Here is a 24,131-nt window from a genome sequence, read left to right on the forward strand (position 1 = left end):
TTAGTATAACTTCTTATCATCTATATATAACTAGTATTGGGGCATCTCTCAAAATGTGGTACTCAGCCTATCATCCACCAGAATCTCTAGGAAGTCTAATAAAACTATAGCTGCTTAAGACCCACCTTATTTAGATTTAGAGTCAGATTCTCTGATATTGGTGCCTAAGAATTAGCATTTTAATAAACTCCAAAGGGAGTTGCATACTCCCTTGATTGAATGCATACTAAGGCTTAGGGAGCATCGATTTATGTCTCAACTTCAGCCAAAGGGCCAGGGATTGATATTCAGAGTCTGAAAAAGAGATGTTCTCAGCCATAGAACACCCAGGTATAACTCACATGATGTTGAGGACTGAGTTTCAGGTTAGATGCCTCCTGGGGTTAGTAAAGCCCAGGCAATATTTTTGTTAACTTTGTACAATTTGAGGTAATGTTGTATTCAGTTGATCCAAAGTGGAATGAACTCGTTCATGAAGTCAAGGATTTCAAAAGCGCCTTTCCTGAAAACACTTAGAAAATGTTTCACTTAGTGTAACATTTGTTTATTCATTCATTCATTCATTCATTTTATGAACATTTACTTCATAATTTTACTGTGTTAAAAGCTAAGAATATGAAGATTAATAACAGAGTCCCTTTCTTCAAAGAGTGTCTTGTCTACTGGAGTAGAGAAGCTTATATTTTTAAGAGTGTCCACTTTTCATTAGATGCCAAATTAAGCATTTGATCTCAAGAAACCTGAGGTTTTATTTTTGTTTTACAGATGAAAAAAAGAAAAGGTTAGGTAAATTATTCTGATCTCACACATAATAAGTGATAAAACCCAGGTCATCTTATCCATTAAATTCATTTTATACTGTCTCTTAAGAATATAGAAAATCAACTTTTTTTTTTTGAAACGATCTCATTCTGTAACCAAGGGTGGAGTGCAGTGGCATGATCTCGGCTCATTGCAACCTCTGCCTCCCAAGTCAAGTGATTCTCCTGCCTAAACCTCCCTAGTAGCTGGGATTACAGGCAGGCACCAGCATGCCTCACTAAGTTTTGTATTTTTAGTAGAGACAGAGTTTCGCCATGTTGGCCAGGTGGGTATTGACTTCAACTGATCTGCCCGCCTTGGCCTCCTAAAGTGCTGGGATTACAGGTGTAAGCCACTGCGCCTGGCTTGAAAATAGAAAATCAAACACACACGTACATATTTAAAAAGGGATGTGCATTGTATTAGGAGCTTGAAATAAGCTATACTTGTCACTGTTTAGGATGGTAGTTGAAACCAACCTTCATCCCCAAAAGTAATTTGTGATGTGGGTCTTGCTTAAGGACGTCATCAGAAAATTGAAGAGTTCGGTGTTTTCCTCTTTTTATAGGCAGAGAAAATGAGCAGTAGATGTTAATTTAAAACTACTTTTTTTATAATTATGTAATTGTAAGTCTTAATCATTTACAACTTTTAAATCTTCTTGATGAGTGAGTTTTATGTAATTGGTAAGGTAAGCAAGCCCAGATACATAAAAATAAATAGTATACATAACTTAAAATATCAACATGTGATCTTTGTTATTATGTGCCTAGTAGTTGATCAGAGACTATACATCAGGGGTGATCTTTAGATTTAGCAAAAGAAGAGCAGGAGTTAATGTGTGCCAGTAATTTTGCATTCAAAAGCAATTCTGAAATCAAGACGTGGTTCTCATTTTCTCAATATATCTGTATCTCAAAACTAAATTTAGATATGGGAAATAAGTACTGCAATTCCAGTACCTGTTTCAGGGGTAGAATTGCCTAATAATTTTTTCATAAAATATATGTTTTGAGTCAACAGTGCTGATAAATGAGGGAGAATTACAAGGGGATAATTAAAAAAATACCTGATGAGTAGATCAAAGTTAAAGATGGAAAAAAATACAGGTGGAAAACTATAGAAAAACCTAAAGCTACAACAAAGGTGCATATTATTTCAAGTAACACTAAAGTCTGAAAGTTAGGTACATTTTATATATAATCCCTAATTGTCGTGTTATGCAAGAAAGCCAGATAAATAACAGCATCATCAAAGTGAGATTGAAAGCCTAAAATCAAAACTGGCCAATGGAATTGAAAAATCACTACTATTATGGTATTGCTCACTTCGATTATCATTCAAATAGCTTCATTTGGCCTTCATAAATAGGAGAAATATTATTTAGTGCAGAATCATCTTCCTAGATTTGAAATTATACTTTTTAAAGTGCATAAATGGTGTCTATAGTTGTAAATCCTCATGAATTATTTGACTGTTCCTTTTAAACATTTAGTATAAAATACTATAAGAAGTTGGGTTGCCTCTATATGTTTCCAAAATATCAATTATTTTATAATAGATACATGGGTCAAATATGCTTATTAAAAAAAACCTTTTTTTCTGTGTGATGATCATTTGAAAGACTTGTGATTTGATAACTAAGAAACCAATTTTGGCTGGATGCGGTGGCTCACACCTGTAATCCCAACACTTTGGGAGGCTGAGGTGGGTGGATCACAAGGTCAGGAGATCAAGACCATCCTGAACAGCATGGTGAAACCCTGTCCATACTAAAAATACAAAAACTAGTTGGGTGTGGTGGTGCACACCTGTAGTCCCAGCTGCTCAGGAGGCTGAGGCAGGAGAATTGCTTGAACCTGGGAGACAGAATTTGCAGTGAGCTGAGATTGTGCCACTACACTCCTACCTAGCATCAGAGCAAGACTCTGTCTCAAAACAAAACAAGAAACAAAAACTAACAGCAAAATAAAGCAATTTTATTACTGAATATGCTGACAAATACAGAAAATTATAATCCTTCCAGTTCAATATCAATTTCAAAAGATTTATTGAGGGCTATGTTGTTGTCAAAACTATGTAAAGTTGACTCATACCTTCCAAAATATTGTGTGTATATATATGTATATATCACTAAAATTCGGGGGAAAGTTCTCACATTAAACTTGTATTTTTCAGGTTAAGTCACCACAGTAACACATCACAGGCAATTAAGTAACTTCTGCAGGGTTATTAAAAAGAGTTGACCTAGCATTAAATCTCTTATCTATACAATTTTAACCAGTTTATCTCTTTAATTTTAACATACTGCTTTTCCTTCTAATGATGGAATTATAAAATGTGTAATTGATATGCCGAGATAATTTTTCTAAATTAATTTCTAGCACTGATTTTAAATCTAGTTTTCATCATTTCTGATTAATCTAATGGGCCAAACTCAATATGAAAAATATCATAAGCACGTGTGAATCAACACTCTTGATTTTGTCTTATAGTTCTTTACATAGCATCAATACTGACATTATCCTTTCTTCCTTCTATCAGACATTCTAATAGATACTTATTAAGGGTCAAATAATCATTTACTTAGTTGAAAACACGTTTAGGAGAGAGTAGTTTGTTCCAAAACCCATTTATTAGGGTGAAAGTGAGTGGAAATTTAACAAGTTTTTATATGTATAATTCAATTAAATATTGTTTTCTGACTTTTTACATGTCTAGCATATTATTTATTTGACCTTTTTAGATAGTTTATGCATCATGGCAAAGTGTTTAGTTATAATTTTATTAATTACTTTTTTATCTTACACTGATTCAGAGTTTAGCACTTTTTTTCCTGTAAAAGGCCAGGTTGTAAATATTTTCAGCTTTATGAGCCTATGGTCTCTATCCTGACTACTCAATTCTACCTTGTAGACAGTAGGTCAACAAATAGGTACATCTGTGTGCCTCAAATCTTGATTTATACACACCATCATTTGAATTTCATGTAATTATCACGTGTCATGAAATATTCTTCATTTTAGTTTTTCAACTATTTAAAAATATAAAAACAAATTCTTGCTCATGGAGGGTACAAAAACAGGCAGTGGGAAGTATATTTGGCCTGTGGGTTGTAGTTTGCCAACCCCTCTCTTGAAGATATATATAAAAAAGCCACGGTGTTCACATGCTTATTTTTTCCTGTATGTTTTTATAATTCAAGAATCAACCTCTTTGCCTACTACATGGGAGAGGAAGAACATTTTTAATGAGAGTGATAACACCTCTGGCTAACCTCATGACTCCTAAAGACAAGGCGAGCATAGTTGCAGGTGACTTGCTACCTCCCATAATTTCTGAAGAAGTTGCTTCCCCTTCTTGAGTCACACCCACTGACTTTCATGCCTTCTCTTCCTTGTTCCCTCACCAATGCTATCCATGGTCTCCGGAGAAACTTCCCTTAAAGACAAAATCTAGAGAACTTTGAGAACTCCAGCTTCCTTTCCAGCCAGGTTAAACTTATACTCCTTATGCAGGAAATGATAATTTCTCACAAAATGGGCAATGCAGGTTGGAGAAATTGGCCCAGAGACTGCAACATAGGATTGATAATGTTGCCCCAGATCACCTGAAAATTAGTATTGATTACTGTGTTTATTGTTTAAGAAAGTAAATTTTACTCTCACAAGCCTCAAGACTCCCAGCTGAAATTAATTCCAAGGCTAACAAGGTGCTTGCCTGGCATTGGTTCTGTCTCCTAGGCCTTTGATAAATTATTGTTTTTCCAATGCTAACTAATGAGGCACAAAAATCAAAATCGATGGAGTTATGCATGCTTGTATCAGTTTTATTTTGGTATCATTTTCAATAGTAAAATACTCCAAGTTCTTATTTCAGAGTATTTTCTTTCTCTTTATGATTTATCTACTTTGGAAAATTGAATATTTTAAATAAATATTATGGAGATTTATTATTGCACTGCCTTCCTATTCCTTTGTTCTTTTGAGAAAATATACTCTTAATCTCAGGAAGTAATTAATTTTATTTCCTAGAGAAAGTAATTATTGAAGTGAACTAAAGGCTCTTTCTCATTTACGCTACTCCTGATGCACTGAGGGAACATTACATGAAACTGTTATGTTTGTGGCTTTCTCCATTTATATGCTTTAGCTCCCTGCCTCCTACAACCATATAAAGTGTGAAGTGTGTAGCAACATGCATTATATACATAGTACAATATCCATAAAATGCATATGTGAAGCATATATAAATTTATACATGATGCATGTATGAATTATATATCAATGTTCATTCAATACATAGTATTTAGGAAATTCAGAGATATTAATGACTTTTCAATGTCACACAATGATCAGTATCCCAATGAAGACATTTAGCTCTTTCCATAGTACCACGTTGCTTCCTTTTAAAGAATGAAAGAAACAGTTAAAATTAACATTTGGAAAGAATATGGTCTCTTCACTTGATCTTTAAACACATACACAAATATACATACATGCATTTACACACATATATGTGTGTGTACATATATATATATACTTAATTTTAGAATAGTGTTTTTCATTTACAGAAGAGTTAGAAAGAATGTACAGTGGGTTCCCACATATTCCACACCTATTGTTTCTCCCATTGTTAATACCTTATATTACCATGGTTCATGTGTCCTGTCAAATGAATCAATATAGATACATCATTATAAGCTTAAATCCATACTTCATTCTGATTTTCTTAGTTTTTAATCCAGTGTTCTTTTCCTCCTCCAGAGTCTCTTTCAGGATAGCATGTAAATTAATTACACTTAGTCATTGGGTCTCCTTAGTCTTCTCTAGGCTGTGACAGTTTCTCAGACTTTTCTTGTTTTAGATGCCCTTTGCAGCTTTAAGGAGTACTGGTATGGTATTCTGTATACTGTCTCTCAATTTAGGTTTCTCTGGTGTTTTTCTCATGATATGAGTGGAGTTATGGGTTTTGAGGAGGAAGATGGCAGAGATAAAAGTGCCCCTGTTCTCATCACATTATAACAAGGATACATACTACCAATATAATTTACCACTGTCGATCATCTTTTAGAGGTGGTGTTTGCCAGGTGTCTCATCCGTTTGGGTTGCTAGAACAAAATATTATAAACTGGGTGGCTTATAAACAACAGAAAGTATTTTTCACGGTTCTGGAAACTGAGAAGTCCAAGAGCAGCATGACAGCATGGTTAGGATCTGGCGAAGACACGCCTCCTGGCTGCAGACTGTTGACTTCTTGCTGTGTTAGCAGCATGGCTGAAGGGGTGGATCTCTCTTGGGCCTGTTTTATAAGGGTACTAGTCCTATGCATCTCCCAGTCACGTTGAGGAGGTCCCGCCCTTTAGTACCATCACCTTGGAGTTTAAGACTCTAACATAAGGATTTTGGCCGGGCGCGGTGGCTCACGCCTGTAATCCCAGCACTTTGGGAGGCCGAGGCGGGTGGATCACGAGGTCAAGAGATCGAGACCATCCTGGTCAACATGGTGAAACCATGTCTCTACTATAATACAAAAAATTAGCTGGGCATGGTGGCGCGTGCCTGTAATCCCAGCTACTCAGGAGGCTGAGGGAGGAGAATTGCCTGAACCCAGGAGGCAGAGGTTGCGGTGAGCTGAGATCGCGCCATTGCACTCCAGCCTGGGTAACAAGAGCGAAACTCCGTCTCAAAAAAAAAAAAAAGAATTTTAAGAGGGCAGAAACTTTCAAGCCTAACACCAGGTTCCTCCAATGCATAGTTACTTCCCGCCTCGCTTTCCACACCATACTTTTTAGGAAGAAGTCACTGTGTGTAACCTGCATATAAGAAGTAGAGATTAAAATCTCACCTTCTTAACAACAAGCTTCATTTGATTTATTTCCATGAACTTATTGTCCAAGAATATTGCTTCTGATGAGTCATGATAGTATAAAAATCTTGTCCTAGAGATGTGTGTTCATACTAATGGAACAATTGTCCCACAGTTATCTTTTGATGTGTGCTTACCTACCTACGTATATGTTTTTTCTCTCTTCATGGGATATATAGTATGATAAATGCCTTTGGATTAAAGATAAGAAATAAGGCCACTGAATTAAATAACTAAACCATAAGAGTTTATTTATAGGGCTTGGTTTCACATTTGTTGTAATAGTCAATTCCTGGAGTTCTTTAAACTCCAGGGAGAGATGGAATGGGATTTTACACATATTTTTTCTTAAAGAATATGAAGAATTGTGTGATAAAAGAAAAAATAGAAAAACAATGCAATCTTTTATGGATAGTATTCTTAACATACTTCATATGCTTGCTAAATATGCTATTTATTATATGCAAAACAGTGAATGAAAGCATAATATCTTACTATCAGAAAAAAATATTATTTAGATATATTTTTGGGAGGATTCAATGATGGAAATGGCCACAATAGTAACACTGGAGTTTGATTTTGAGAATTAAAAAAAATATGCACACAAACATGTGCTATTTAAAAATAAATATGGGAAACAGATGTATCTTGCCATAATATAATTATATTCTCTTTGTTTGTCACACCTTAACATAGACATATTTTGGGGGGAATTCAAATGCAAACAAATTGATAGCAGATTTTAAATAAGTATATTCTATACTAGAATCTGTATATTTGTTAAGATATTTTTAAATGTATATTTGTATTTTGAATTGACAATCTTCCAGCAACTTGAGTTTGAATTATCATCTAATATCTAGCCATCTTTCATGTATTGGGCAATGCTTTTTTCATGGAATCTCATATATCGGGCAACACTTTGTCACTCACCATACATGTCTGCAAAAGATACGAGTTAAATATTATGGAGTCAGTCTGAAAGAAAAAAAGTGATGTTCTTTTCCTGATATTTTAGCGCGTTCTATCAATCAAGTGGATATATAACTATTTTAATGTAAAAGAAAAATGTAAAGAATAAGATTCCAAGCTTTATGATTTTTATTCTTATTCTTCTAGTCTTTAGAGTTTTAAGAAATCTATGAATAAATGTATACACCTATACAGCATGCATTTCTGTTTGACACAAAAAGCATATTTTATGGATAATGCAACACTGTGTATACGTATATGAAATGTTATGCACTTGTCAGAGCAATGCAGAACAAATATTTTTCAGTTGGACATGCCAATTTATACTATAAAAATATTAAAGGGAATTAAGTAACATGTGACTTAATGTTTGCGTAGACAAGAATAAATACAAACATGGAAGTGATGCTGTAAGAAATACTGAGCCTTAAAGAAGTTCGGAGGTTTTGCAATGATGTTGAAATGTGTAGAACCCAGAAGATTTTACTAAGAAGTTTATCTGGATCTTTTTTTTTTTTTTTTTGAGAGACAACAAAAACTGTTCTATGATGGTGGCTTCTATTTAATTCATAAAACTTTTACTGAGAGCCTAGGACTCTGCTACATGTTGGGACCACTGAGATGAGTGAGATTTGGAGCTTGTCCTCTGGGAATTCTGTGTTATAAATTCCATTATGGCAGTTTGTAGTTAATAAATTTGGCTTGCGATTTCACCAAAATAGAGTTGCTGTATTTTTACTGTACAGATTGTCATGTTATAAAATATTGTCTGTTGAAAAATTTCTGAGCCACTTGGACAGTCTCCTGTTGGAACGCACACTTATTCATTAGATTAACTCAACAAACACCTAAAATTTTATTTAAAAAGTGAATGCTCATGTCCATGGTTCTCAGCTAGGAACTAGATGACACCAGAGACATAAAATACAGCTTATCTTTTCAAGGAACTTTCTATTATATTAGGCATAAGCAAGGCATTCATCTGAAAGTATCATCTTCTGGGATCCAAATCCAAGCTAGTAACTTTGATGTAATTATTTAATAAGCAGTTTTTATTTCCATTCATAAAACCACAAATATAGTTGTATTTTTGAGTAGCATCTGGAAACAGTAAAACATACAACAGTGACTGTTATTTTAATTTTGAAGTGAAATTCAGGTGACGGAGCATACTATAGCAGAAAGAATATCAGCTTTGGAGTCAGATAGACCTGTTTGATATGGGTCTGTATCATTTATTAGCTGTGACCATGATCTAGTTTCTTAAACTTTCTGAGACTTAGTTTTGTAATTGTAGTATGAAGATAAATTCTTTCAGTGTGGCTGGGAGGATTTAATAGAAAATAAAGCTCTTTGCACATGCCTGGCATAGCATAGGTGTGAAAAACTACTAGTTATTTATCAGTGTTAGAATAATAAGATTTGGGCAATACTTCACTGTTTTTAAAATGAATTGACCTTCAATATCCTATTTCAACCTCACACCAAATTTATCAATTCATTCATTCAGATAAAGAAAACAAGAAGCCCAGTGACCTGTGGAAATTTGACACATCAGGATTTAAATCCATGTTTTCTAGGTCTAGGTCCTGCCCTCTCCCTAAATGATTGGGAATTGTGAGAATATAATTTAGCTTGTTCACACAAAAACCTACCTGCCTGGTTTTGGACTAGATATCTAACTTCCTCGTCTATGCTTAGAGTGTTTTACTAATCCATGCTCCCAATCCTTTCTAGTTCTGTGTATACACTGAGAGGCAGCGTCGTGTAGTTGTTAAAGGCACAGGTGTTGGGACGTAAACTCTTAGGTGTTGGGCATGAACTCTTGGGTTCAAATCATGACTCTGACATTTGTTGGCTCTGTAACTTTGGGAGAGTTATCAAATCACTTTAAATCTCATTTTATTCATCACTATGGGTTAATAAATGGTACGACTTCAAGGCATTTTGATGAGGAATAAATGAATTAACTAAGCGAAGTTCTTAGAATGAAATCTGATATAGAGTAAGCATTATGTATTTGCCGTAATTATCACCCTAAAATTGCAACAACAATTTCAGTGACTTCAAGTGCACACTTTTAATGCTTCAAATTATAGAGAAGATTTGCTTAAACAATTATGTGGAAGCTTCCCCATCCTAGCGGAGCTCATGGGCCCAATTTTATTGCTGCCCTTGTGTGACAGACTCAACATGCTAGCTCTGTTCCAAAGAACAGTCACTGGTAGCCATGGTGCCACATATACCTGGAAGCAGTGCTTAATATGTGTGTGTGTGTGTGTGTGTGTGTGTGTATCAATATATAGTCCCCACTGAATTTTCTCCTAGTAACCACATTGACCTCATAAATCTATTTTTCTAATTTTTTGAAGTTGATTAGGATCCTTGTCAGTGTGACTGTAGGGACGAATGATTCTAATGTAGACATTTGCGGAAGCAATCAAAACTATACCAAAAACTTCTTTGCAGAACAAATATTTAAGCATTTACATTCTAAGCATATGGTGTACACTTAAAATCATTTTGATGAGACGAATTATTAAAAATATCTATTCTACTATATTCTTTTCATAAGTAAACCCAGGTATTTAAAACCTGTTTTGAGAATAAAATAAATGTTAACATCTTTAAAACATATCACGTTCATATTAGACCTCACTGAAAAGTAATTCCAATAATTGAATTTAAAAATATGGGAACTAATAAGACAATGGAGCCAACGTAATGTTATAGATAAAGATTTTGGAGAATTAAAAGTATAAAACATTTACTTTTCATATCATGAACTTTCAGAACATATTGAAAAATATTCACACCCAAATTATTGTTAAATATCATGATGTTTACTAATTTAAGTACAAAATTTGTTTCTGGTTTCCATGCTTTTGTTTTTGTTTTGTAAGAAATTTTATATTTCTATTTCCTAATTCATCTTAGGTGTTTTTGGACTGGGCACAGTAGCTCACATCTGTAATCCCAGCACTTTGGGAGGTTGAGGTGGGAGCATTGCTTGAGCCCATGAGTTTGAGACCACACTGAGCAATATAGAGAGACCTCATCTCTACCAAATTTTTTTTTTAAAAATTAGCTGGATATGGTGATATGTGCTTGTAGTCCCAGCTACTGGGAAGGCTGAGATAGAAGGATCACTTGAGCCCAGGAGGTCGAGGCTGCTATGAGCTGTGACCACACCATCATACTCTAGCTTGGGTGACAGAGTGAGAACTTGTCTAAAACAAAACAAAAAAGAATTTTTAAAAGAGATATAGAACAGTGACATTGTTCTAATAAACTACTAGCATAGTGCAAAAGAAATATGCTTTCATTCCATTTTTTTCTTTTGTGTTCACTCTTTCTTTTTTGCTAGGTGGCATGCATGCAGTGGTTTCATGGAGACCATACAATGCTTGAGATGATTGAGAAAAAGCGTTGCTTGTGCAAGGAAATAAAGGCTAGACAGAAAACGGAAAAGGGCCTTTGCAAACAGGATAGCATGCCTATCTTGCCCAGCTGGAAGAAGAATGCAGGTGCCAAGAAGTACAGCCCTCCACCCTATTCTAAACAGCAAACGGTATTCTGGGATACTGCCATATGAGTGTGCACAGGATGGTGTGAGCTCCACATTTCTTAATATGAAGAGGGAGGTCGACTTGGACATATGATAATGAACTGTTATATGTCTTTTCTGTGGGAGTGGAATGCCACGGGAAGCTGTGCCTATTCGTGGCAAGTTCGAGATAAAATGCATATGTCCTTGCAATGAAGGCACACTTATTTATCCCGGATTATTTTGAATCCAGAAGATATTAAAATGTAAATATTTTACTAGTTTATGGGTGACACCTGAAATAATACACAATATGCATATATAAATTACAGAAATATCAAGAGTTTACTATATGATATTATTTCAGTATTACCTGGTTTGTTATCTCTTTTATATGTAATCCCTTGATGCCTTTTATTATTAGGTTTTGCATTTAAGATGTTTGTTTTCCTTGCCCATATTTGGTTTCTGTATAAGAGCTCACAACTATAAATCATGTTCAACCACATAATATATGATCTGGTGCTAGTAATGTAGAAGTTGAATATCATATTTGTTAAAAGCATCTGTGCTTTTTAAGTTTCAAGGGTTTGACAGGAAATGAATGCAAATGTGATGCTTAATTTGGACGTCCAAGTTACGTTGACAACAATATTTTTGCTACATTGGCTTTATAAGAATTTCTCTTTAGTATCCTCTGGCAGTGGTTAGAATAACCATTAGTCTGACTCAGTAATAACTAAGCAATGGTTAGTCAGACTCCAGAGAAAGTTACTAGGATATATTGGGCATCCCAGCTGAAAACATTTCCTTGAGAAATGACTTTAGGGGCATGTGTCCTTGCATCGTTGATCTGATTGGAGGAGACCAGGGTTCACTGTGACAATGGAAGGAACAAGGAATTAATAGCTCAAGAGCATGACTGCTTTCAAGAAAGTGGGACCAGTGGCATTGTAGCCACCATAATCCCTATATTTAAGTAACTTTTCATGTGTATGCTTGTTTCCCCAAGAAAATGAGAAATTAATGTTCAACTAGATTGGTTTACATATTTTAATACACTAAATGGCAATCTTTCTAAAAAATTAGATCCATTGATCAAAAATGTATTTCTTGTTATTTTTTTCAAACTGGTTATCACCACATTTCTGGGTCGTAATCTTCTGTATGTGATCATCACACCCATTCTTACTGATTATGACACCATGACCAAAGATTAATGACCACTTTTTATTTTAGTTTGTTTAAAGAAAGAAACAGGAAAGGCAGGGGATGAGGGATGGGGTGGATTCAATTTTGTGGTGGTTAAAAAAAATCATATATATCTTTTAAGAAGAACTTGTTAGTTGAATATAAATATTGTCACGAATGAATAAAAAAGAAACTATCGCATATATTTTGTATATTTAAATTACTATTTATGCCTCCTAAAACTGATAGTATGTGGTTCTTTGTTAACAATCAATTTAGTATTATATTTCTGAAAGAAAAGGTGTGTTTTTGAAGTTATTGTCATAGCAGTTTTTCTTGTAAGGGTATTGACAGCAATAGTTCACTGCTGCTCAATAAAACCAAATATAACGGGAGTTAGAGAATTTTTGTAATCTATATTGCTACAAATCTAGTAATGCTTTATCAGTAATAATTTCTTTCAAGAGTCTTTTCAATGTTATAACATGATTTTCTAATATTTTATAATTAATGTGTATTTTGATGTCCAATTTGAATTCTGAAAGAATGAGGAAAAAGGTAAGTGGAAGCACTGTACGGTTGGTGTGTGTGTGTGTGAGTGTGTGTGAACATGAATGAATACTCAGTGGGAGAACTGTATACATAAAATGCTTACTGAAGTTGTAGGTTCTGCTTATATAATTGAGGTGGTAGAAAACCAGGATCACAAATGCAGGAAGTCACAAAGAGATCTTAAGTAGTTTAAATAAATCCCGCCAGCATGTTTCACCAGCTATAGATTATGTTTCAAACCCAACAATCTATTGGAACACAAATCTAAGGGTGATGAAAATGTGTTTAGATAAAATCAGAATGGAAATAAAATGTGTTTATGACCCAAGTTGTTATCCTGATTTAAGTTTTCATGACCACATATACTCAAGCCTATCAGCCAGACACAAGATATCAATTCTCAGCATCTTTATGAAACATATATTCAGGATCAGTATGGTAATGATCAACCCTCCCTTAAAATTTATATTTAGGGAACATCTTTCTGTGGGGAGATGAAAGTGTGTTTTCCAGATGCCTGTCTTTCCCATATCACTCTGATTTAGTCAGAAGATTTATTTAATGTTGGCCGTTTGTCAAGAAGGAAACAGAAGAACTAAAATGATCTGTGTTGGATTAAACCATTCCTATTTGTTCTGTCAAACTCATGCTATAGCCCGGTTTTGTACACTCCTTTTTCAAATGCATTATTTTCTGAGGAGGTAACTTGTTTGAAAATTTTACTTTAGGCAACCATTTTAATTTATTTCTATAAATGTCTCCTTAATTGGAAAGTGACTGAAAGATCTGGAACAATGGCTTAACTGAGATTTGACTCAAGAACTGTTATTCTGTGCCTATACAATTGTCCATTGTGGCAATAATCATTCCATAATCAATTTCCTCTTTGTGTAGTGCTTCTCCAAATGTAGAAAAGGAGGTTGTTAGTATGTAGACAAATCAGCTGACTCTCTGGCAGTAATCAACCAGGATACTTCAATATATTAATTTGGTCAGGAGATCATGTACAGATAGCCAGAACACTATGCCATAATAAAGCTCATATTTCTAGCAGTGCCAAAGAACAAATCATATCATGGCATGGTTATCAGGTTGAAAGAGCTCATACTTATGAAAAATGGTCTTTTCACAGCAAATTTCTTTAGAAAAGGAATTTTTATTGGTTGTCACAAGATGCTTTTATATGTGAAACACTCCTTAGCTGAGAAGATATAAATTTCTTTAGAACCGCTGGAAAGAAAAAATAAAGATCTGCATTTTTTCCAATCACAGAAGCCAGCATCCTCTGAGGTATAAGAGTGGTCTTTTATACAAACACCGCCCACATCTCTCCCCTGTTTGGGCTAATGAAGCAAGCTTGGAGTCAAATGTGATGGATTTGTGTAAATGAAGGTTAATATCCACCCATGTAAAATAATTAAGAAGGTAAAACATCTGGAGATTAAAATTTGTAGTTTTAAAGTATTATATATTGAAATATGTGTCAGTTGTCTGGAAACAACTGGATACAACTTTACTTTCCAAAATAGTGACAAAATTGTCTTTGAATGTTTGTAGAGAATAAGAGAGTGCTTTTATTATGACATTTTGGTGTAGGATCTTGTCTATACATGGAATTTATTTTGATTCCTTTTAGCAAATTTAGTGACCAAGTCAATAAAATGAAATAAAGCTATTGGGTTATCATTTGAACTAATTAAATAAGGCACCAACGCAATGCACATACAAAGGGAATTTTAATATTACTTTCATGTTAAGACAAGTCAGTTTCCTAAAGTAGAAGAGAGCTTGTAAAATAACTACACTCACATGTGAAATTAAGAAGCAACAATTCCTATGATTTAAGCAGTAAGTAATCCAAGATGAGAGGTAATTCACACTTGCAAAGAAATAGGAGTAGAATAGATAGTAATTCACAATTCATTGTGTCCCATACTTAAATGGAAATAAAAGAAAAATGGTACCTATAGCATTTAACATTATCTCACTACATCTTCCATGTGTGCAAAATAGACAGCTAATTGTAGAATGTGGAGAATTTGTTATTAATCCATTATTTATTTAACAGTTCATTATTGAGCAACTTACGTATCAGGCATTAAAAAAATTCTAAAGCAATTCATGTGAAACATTGAAAAAAATGTCATTCCGCCCTTCAAGGAGCTTAATTATGCAATCATCAATATTTTCAAAATAAAGCCAATTGTTTTTAAGAAGATATACAATCGTGTTTACATATGGCATTCTCTTTTTTTTCAGATCAAGTGCATAGTCAAGCTAAAATACTAAACATATTAAACTGAATGTCGAAGTATAGAATATGTTTATGTGTAAGCCTCGATGTCTGCATATATAATATGTATTGCTGTCTATGTAAATCATTAAAACGATAACACATTTTGCCATGTTGGACTTGAACATTATGACTTGGGGTTGGATGATTTAAAACTCTTTGATATTTGGGTCAATTACATTGCAAAATGTGTGTCATATGAAAAAAAATGTCTGATTACCTTTCCCTTTAAATATTATGAAGTTTCAAATTTAAGGGGAATTTTTTTCAAAGAAATGCTGTTGGATTTATCTCAACTAAACATATGTGAAAATTCTTTGCAAGTGTTTAATTGTTCCCAAATATAACTGGGTTTGCCCACCCTAAAAGCATCTACATTTACACATGTATTCACCCACGTACAGTATACATACTGTATATAATATATATGAAAATGTTTAGTATGCACTTCTTTTGATTGGAACTCCTTAAGTTAACATTTATAGTGTAGCAACTTGTGTAAAGTGCACTGTGATTATAAAAAACAAAGCACAGTAAAGTCACAGGTCTTGTTATCTTGCACTAAAAATGTGTTTACGTATTTAGCAATTGTATGTTTACTTTCTTGCTCTTTCAGAAAACTGGAACAAATAGCTATGAGAAGATGATATAAAATAATATGTTTTTTAGTGGATAATGGCACTACATTTTTAAAAGACAGGGTTTTTAAAGAAAACCATTCAACATCCATTCCAATATAACATGTTTACCATATCTAAAAACTGAATGTCATATAGCATTTTTCATAATTCATTAGAAATGTCAGGTATGTGCCTGAAAAATTGTGCAAATAAGCATTAGATAACGGATTTCTCTACTCATGTGTTATTAGCCATTTCTATATACATAATAATATAAACACTGATGTTTTAATGTCTCTTAATTTTTGTACTTGATTTTTTTAAGTAACATGTAATTATAAATGTACTTTGATACTACTGAAGTAACCAGATGTTGTTTGAAAATAAATTGTTTTCTTGAGTGCATTGACAATATTTTACAATACTTTTTGTGCTTATTTATTTGTGCTCCTGTGTAATTATAATAAAAGCAATAGTTTAAATTAGTTGACTTTGTTGTTACTGGTATTTATTTATCAAGAAACAAAATAAGAACCTTTTCAAAGAAATGTACCCACATTATCCAACTTCTGCAGTTGACCAAGAGATTGCATGCATTGTAGAAAACTGATGCTGGTGAGTATTGAGGGTCTAGACTTTTTAATTTGTTATGTGGCCCCCAATTTGTCTTTAATCACTGCTTGTCTTCCTCACGGTGATCCATTAAGTAAGAGGAACACTGACACGTCTCTTTTTTCCATATGTACCTTATTCCAGTTAAATGACTCAGAGTGTATCTAAGGTATCTGATAGCATGAACGAGAAAATTCTGGCAATCCTAGACCTGCGTATGTAGACGAGATATTTATTGGAGGGGTACTTATCACATTCATTCAGTCCTACTTTTAGAGTTAACCTGGCTTAAATAAGGAGCAAGTCAGTGTGCATGATGTTGCTGGGATATCAATAACGAAAATATTATTGAGCATGATAAATATATGACAAGATTCTGGAGCTCAGTCAGTTGACAAAAAAATGCTTGTAAAATAAAGCAGAGACTTATAATAGTTTCTAATGGCTACGACATCAGCCACTTACATACTCTTTTTTTATATCCAGTCTCAAAATAATTAATTATAATTTCATAATTTCTCACCAATTATTTCAATGTTCTTTTCATAAGAAGAACGAAATTTATTCTCACTGTTTGGTCCCACTCTTCCAGCTACTCAAATGTTCAGTGTGCTACTCTACCTTTTGGTTGAACAAGAGCTAACCTATCACCATCTCACCACCATCAACAGTCCAAACTTCTATCCATCTCAGTCTGAGAAAAAAAAGCTCTCCAATGTTTGAAATTACTGATTTCTTCCATTCTCCCAACCTCCATTACAACTCATTTTCTCCAGCTCAGTGATCTCAGAGTTTAATTAAATCATGTTGACACAATGTTGTTAATGACTGATAAAACAATGTTCATCCTCCTATAGTGATTTGTATTTGAGAAGATTCTTATTAACATGCATGAGTGAATATCTATTAGTAGAATGTCAGGCAACCCGACAAACCAGGAGATTGGAAGAAAATGATTTTAGAGAAAATTTTGCATAACATCACCTCACATCATGTCTTGTAGAACAGTGGTTTTCTCAAACCTTGCTGTTCAAAAAAGAAACAATCACTTGGTCAATTCTTAAAAAGTCCTAATGTCCAGAAGTCTTCTTGGAGCAGTACACAGGCACTGGTAGTTTTAAAAAAATCTACTAGGTGAGTCCAATATGCAATGAAGTTTGAGTATTAAAGCAGTACTTCTCAAACTTGAATGTACATGCTGATCACCTGAGAACCTTGTTGACATACAGGTTCTGTTTTAGAAGAGTTTGAGAGTTGGAATCTCTAGCAAGATCTCAGGAGGTGCTGATGCTGCCTGTCCATAGATCACCCTTTGAGCAGCAACTCCTTGGCAGCTCGATTCTCTGCCAGTATTAGGAAGCTTTGGTAGCCATTGCCTAGAGCATTGCTACTCCAAGCCTGCTTCACAGACCGACAGCGTAGCATAATCTTTGGACTTGTTAGAATGAAAAACCTGGAGCTTTATCTCAAATAGATCTTTGGACTGAGGCTCATGAATCCCATTTCAACAAGCCATACAGATGATTCTTATGCCCAGCAAAGTTTGAGAGGCATTGTCTTAGACAAATGTGGCTTTCAATCATGGCAATATATTATATTCTTGGGAGATTTTTATTTAATGCTGAGATCTTGGCCCCTCTCTCAGAGATTATTATTTTATTAGTTTGGGGTTAGGGCTAGACAATTTTTTTTTCTTTTTCTCCTCCAACTTTTTCTCATTTCTTCTTTCTTTCCCAGAACCCCTCCAGGGGATTAGAATATGAAGCTGGTACTGAGAAAGCTATATTAAAGAATCAACTCTGTCCCATACATTGGAAATTGTATCATTTCCCCCAGAAATAACATTTCATCCACAGGGCCAAACACAAGAATGCACCACTTCATAACTGTCCTCGTCAAAATGACTTTGAGGTACTTCAGGGTAAAGAGTGGTGTGAAAAAAAAAAAGTCCCAGCTTTTGGTTAAATCAACTCCTTGTGATTGGGTGCCGATCTCCCATTTTAGGAGGCCAATATTTTTCATGAGGGCAGGTTTATATTAAAATTATTTGAAATACTGCTTAGAAATTAGCATTAAGTGCCTTGAATTGTGGATCATAGTATTAGGATTCTATCATGCTTTTCCCCAGTTGGAATTAATTACACCCCTCAAGCACCGTCCCCCTCTACCATGATACATGATATTGTGCTCAGGTCTTCATTACAATGCCATCTGACTTATAATGGCTATTTCGTTGGGAATTTCTCTTCTCTACTTACATGGTGAGTTCCAGAAAGAGAAGCTACATTTATTTGTTGTAAATCTTGTATTCCCCAAGGTGTCTGGCCAGTTGCTCTGCACATAAAACTACTAGAAAATGATCATTTATTTAATTTGTGTATTTATTCAACACATATTAACTGAAGTCCACCTGTATACCAAGCACTGTTCCGGGCATAACAGGCCAAAGTCAGTACACTTGTAAAGCTTCGATTCTAGTTGATTTATATATTCTTTGGAGGTTATGTTTTCTGCTCTTTTCTCGCATTGTATAAAACAAATATTAGATGAGATCCTGGGACACTTTATAATTTATAGGGCAAAATTGTTATATATACATGTGAGCATTATTTAGGCAGTTTTATATCTATATTCATCTATATATTTAAACCCTACTTTTTTATCAAAATAAAGAAATTGTTATTAATGTGCAGGTATAGCAAGGTGACATACATTAGAAATGTGTGAGAATTTTAACTAGAAACACAAGGTAGAGCATGAGATAAAACCAATCCAGAATAATTCCAGTTCACAAAATGCATACAAGGATACCCTAAGTATCACTACTTATGAGTGTATAATTAATTGTAATGTAAGACTAATAACAATGACAATAGTAATGATCACTGCAATTTATTTCTTACTTTATGCCAACACTGAACTAAGTTTTTAAGATATCTTCCTTAATTCTTACCTCAACCCCACATATATGTTCATTTTCTGGGTAAAGATGCTGAGGTTTAGAAAACTTTCCCAAACTAGTACACAATAGTAATTGATTGTAGAAATTCAAACCAGGCTTATATGAATTGAAAACAAAACCAGTGCAACATAGACTCTCGTTTAAATTAATTTTTATTGGTTTACTGTTCATCATATGCAAAGACTCAAAGACATTTTAATCACTATGCAGTTCCATGTAGCCTGAATGGAAGTGACCCATCTAACTTAGGAATATACACTCATCACTAAAAAAGCAATGTTTTTCTCTACAATAGAATGAACTTCAATAGGTACCACAGATCAGCGTAGGGGACTTATGTTTGCTAGAATCTTTGTCATTGATAATTTCTCATCAACCTTCTAGCTGGTTTCAATGAAGTAAAAATCAGTTTGCTAGGGTCAAATAGTTAAGTTGGCTTTTTAATTGATTTTGTTTGTTAATTTTCCTTAAGGTAAGTATTGTTGCCTTCTGGAGGTATTTTGTGTTAAGGAATACATCAATCCAAATCTTTTTTTGTCTTTCTTTGTGAAGATACCATATAATATCACATTTATTAACGAAGGGGAAAAGAGAGAGAGAGCGTTGATATTAAGTTAAAATGTCCAATCCCACTGGGCACTTGTGCCTCAATACTCTATTCTTTAGTAATATTTTTTTTTCACATGGTCCTTGAAAGGTAGTACTCATAACACTTCAATTAAAAAATCCACATTTATTTTTATTTTAATAATTAAGATTTTTTTGTGTGTAAAGTTAACATATTAAACTACTTTATTTCATTCACTGAATAAATATTTCTTGAATACTTGTTATATACCAGCCATGGTGATCAGTGATCAGGCTATGGTCATGAATAAAATATGGTAACCCTGCTTATCTTTGGGCTTATATAATGGATGTGATTATTTATATCAAGGCTGAATTTTGTAGCAGCAACTTAACTCAACTTACTCACACCTTAAGGACTATAAGGTATGATGTTCAAGTGCTACTCAGATGTGACAAAATTCAAAAGTATTCAAATGGCTGCAAGGAGCCTGCCCTGAGAGAAGATTCTACACCGCCAGTGGAGGCATTGTTTTGACATCCTCCTCATTCCCTTGGGGTTTGACACCTGAGTGTCAGAGATTACATATGCAGACTTACTGCTTCCTTGGTAAGCATATGCTTTTCCTTTTACAATATGAAGACTATGAAGAAAACTATACAGATCCCTGAAACCACTCTGGAGATCATTAGATATCTCTGAATATAATTCTCACAGAATGGTCTGCTTGCCCGAGGATCCTTTAGACTTTTTCTGAGACTAGCATTGAAATGTCCTACTCTAAAAATTTTTTGACTTCTCATAGTCTTCAAATGCCAATTACATTGTCCAAGTTCTCAACCATCCTACTCTTGTTTACAGAACCCTGTCAATCCAGTATCATACATATAAGTCCCTAGAAACCCCGGCCGCCTCCCAGACTCCAGGATCATGCTTCAAAGATCTCAAATTCAAATGATTGTCTGCACTGGATAAGAGAGACAAGTCTCTGTTGTCAAATACTGCAACAGGCAATAAGCAAGGTAGACCTCGAAAAACACTGGAGCATGAGGAGAGGGTAGCCTGCAATACAATCTAGAACATGAGGCTATGGAGTTTGCTTGGCAAAAACACAAGGGTAGGGATTTATGAAGCTAAAATATGATTAAAATTATCTAGTTCTGGGAAAATGTGTAATTCATCTCAAATATTGTTGGGTGGAATCTTTGGAAGCAGTTTACATCATTTTTAATTTGAATGCATAGACCCTTTTCAAATAAATATTAGGATTCTGTAAAATACACCAGTGGAGAACTTCATCAGAGTGGTTAGGAATGGAAAGCAAGACAAGTCAAGGCATAAAAATGAAGAAAAATTAGTACAAGGAAACAGTAAGGCTAAAAATGTATGGTCTCATTATTTTCTGATGACTTCTCATAGCTTTTTTCTTTCTGCTTTATCAATGCATCATTCACTAAATCTAAGAAGATGAGATGGGATAAAAACAATAGTCAACTATGAAAATACTTCAGGGAATATTTTAGATATCTGGGGAATTGCAAAGTTTCTGAGATAAAATGTACTTGATGTGTTGGGGAACCCTGCAGGTCACAAATATAAAGATGAGGCCCGAGAGAAAAGCAGGGGCCAGATTATCTAGACTCTGTGGAGTTTATATGCGGACACTGTGGAAAATATTTTACTTATCTCTAAAAGTCAAAGTCCTGGGTGAAGTGTAAGAGTCTATGGATCTACTAAAGAGGGTATTCATTACCCATCCCTTGACCGATCAACACATTTATTAATAAATGTGGACAGAAGACCAAGGATTGTCAAACATTTCATGAAAACTAACAGTAGGAATAAAAGCAAATTAAATAAAATAGGTAAGAAAAGAACAGGAAAAGATCTTCAACAAATTATATTGAGATTGATTGCATAGGTGGGTTGAATGTGAAACTAATGAAGCTTAAATTTAATGTTAAACCTACTCTGGGGGAGAGGCCCTACGAATGCATTTGTGTGTGGTCATATGATTTGGTTAAATTTGTAAACGTAGGCTATTTTGACTTTGGTCAGTTGAAAGTGATACCATTTTCTACTCTAAGTTACTTTCCATTCTACCTCTCCTTGTTTTGGGGGCATTGGAATGACTATGGGAATTTTGGAGATTTGGCTAAGAAGAACTTGGGTTGGACATACATTTATTTTAGCGGGGTATTTTCACATGGATCACAGAATTCATAATTTTGTAGGTTTTTTCTTTATTAAAAAACATCCCTCTTCCATCTATATAAGCTTCAGTCCTCACAAAATTTGGAATTGCCTCTCTTTCTCGTAGATATTCATAGATTTCCCAAGGGATATAATTTCTATAAAATTAAAACAAACTGCAAAAGGAAAAGTAAATCAGAAAAAAATAAAACTCATACAATATGGACTACTTCAGATGCCTCCCCTTCTCTCATCCCTTCAAACAAAAGAAACGAATAAGAAACAACGTACAGTTAAGAGATTAGAGCCATTTTACCAATGATTTCAGGGAAATACGATTTGGATATCTAGGAAACCCTTAGGTCAGAGGCTATGTTAACCATGTTATATACATCACCAAAGTGGTCTCATTTCCTGAATATGCTCGTTTTCTTTACCATATGATTGCTGCAATGTTTATGAGAATTGATAAAATTAATCTATTTGGAAACCTAAGTTCATATGTTCACACAGAAATGACTAGACAAGAAAGAGTGTTAAATGTAACTGAAAATGATTAATATACATCTTCCCAGTTCCAAAAGTAAGCCTTCATTGTCTGCTGTATGAAAATCTAGTTGTGCCCCTTACACAGTTTTTTATATAGCTGGTATGATGTTAAGCTCTGTCAGCAGGGGGGGATGGAGAGACACTGCAGGAAGACGGTCCTCTTCCTGTTTTTTGCTTGTTGTTTCTGTTTTTGTTTTTTATCACCTACTTCTTATTCTTATTGTACAGTTGCCAGCAGGAAGTTTGTGAATCATTTGGACATTTGTAGTGTCCACCTCCATCCTGTTTCAATGGTACCCCAAAGGAGTATTTTTTGCTTTTCTAGGGACAATGAACCAGGTCTGTCCCAGGGAAACTAGAAAACATCTTTGCCATCCAGTGGGCCACAAACACAGTTCTTTCATGAGGTTGGATCCCAGCCTTGAGGAAGGGACTCTCACCTTCCATATATGTATTTCTTTTTTGAGCAAGGGAAATAGTTAGGATTCTCTTTATTGCTTTTTAAATTCTCTCTGTTATAGTTAATAGTTCTTTACTTCAAATTTCCCCATTCAAATTACTGTGTAGTTTTTGTCTTCTAGTTGGATTCTGATGCTACATTTTTTATTTTTCTTTACTATTATCATTGTGTTTTTCATTTTTGTGCACAGTTTTCTGAACTGCTTCTACTATTCCCATAATAGAAATATGCATTTTATAAATCTTATACTCACCTGCTATTGATGACAGCAAGGCCTTGAAACTTACGATAAACTTTTTGAGCCAAAATAAATACTGGCCAATTTTGGTCCTACTTACTTTTTAGAAGACTTAATTTATTTTGTATATATTTTATTGGGGTATTCTTGATCTTTTCCTTTTAAACAAAAGACATTTGAAATTCAGAAAGGTCTCCAGTCTTATTCCCCTCACTTTCAGAATTTTTGTAAATATTAAATAAAATTAAATTTTATTCATTTGATACTTTATAAAACTGAATGCAGGTGAGAGAGTTGGTCTTAAGGTGAAAGAATGGCTTTATAGCCTCTGAAATTGGAAAGAAAAAGCAAAGTATAAAGATATGAAGAATTTTGTTGAGAATGAGACAGGATATTAGGTGAGTTCCTGTCCTATGTTCTTAATTATCCTCAAATAGAAAGAAACAGGGTTGTCTGCTATCCAGAAAAGGTAGAAGATTTGATGAGAATGAGTACAACAAAGATTTGATGGTCACGGCTAAATAAAATATTTTCCAGTCTTCCTGAAAATGCTGTTTGTGTAAGAATGCTGTTCCGTAGTGTCCCTCGACCCTCAAGGTGGGGCTGGTTAGGGAAAGCAGACCTCAGGATTGATCTGCAAGATGGTTATTACAGTGGCTGAGCAGCAGTTGTTTAGATCTGAAAAAGATCAGAGTTAATTCTTTT

General features: G+C 34.3%; 1 protein-coding gene across 5 annotated transcripts in view; it reads left to right on the plus strand.

Moving 5' to 3' along the window:
- NYAP2 (neuronal tyrosine-phosphorylated phosphoinositide-3-kinase adaptor 2) overlaps positions 1 to 24,131 on the plus strand; it is a 382,953-nt gene that overhangs the window by 277,956 nt on the left and 80,866 nt on the right. For 3 of the 5 annotated variants that reach the window (XM_008999586.4, XM_035305903.3, XM_035305906.3), the window contains one exon: positions 11,009 to 16,329. The exons of the other annotated variants lie outside the window; for them this stretch is intronic. In XM_008999586.4, coding sequence (XP_008997834.2) covers positions 11,009 to 11,236 — 228 coding nt within the window. In that variant the 3' untranslated portion in view covers positions 11,237 to 16,329. Of the gene's footprint in view, positions 1 to 11,008; positions 16,330 to 24,131 lie in introns of those variants that run through there. 5 annotated transcript variants of the gene reach the window in all.

Source organism: Callithrix jacchus, chromosome 6 (assembly GCF_049354715.1).
Source record: "Callithrix jacchus isolate 240 chromosome 6, calJac240_pri, whole genome shotgun sequence".
Taxonomy (NCBI): domain Eukaryota; kingdom Metazoa; phylum Chordata; class Mammalia; order Primates; family Cebidae; genus Callithrix; species Callithrix jacchus.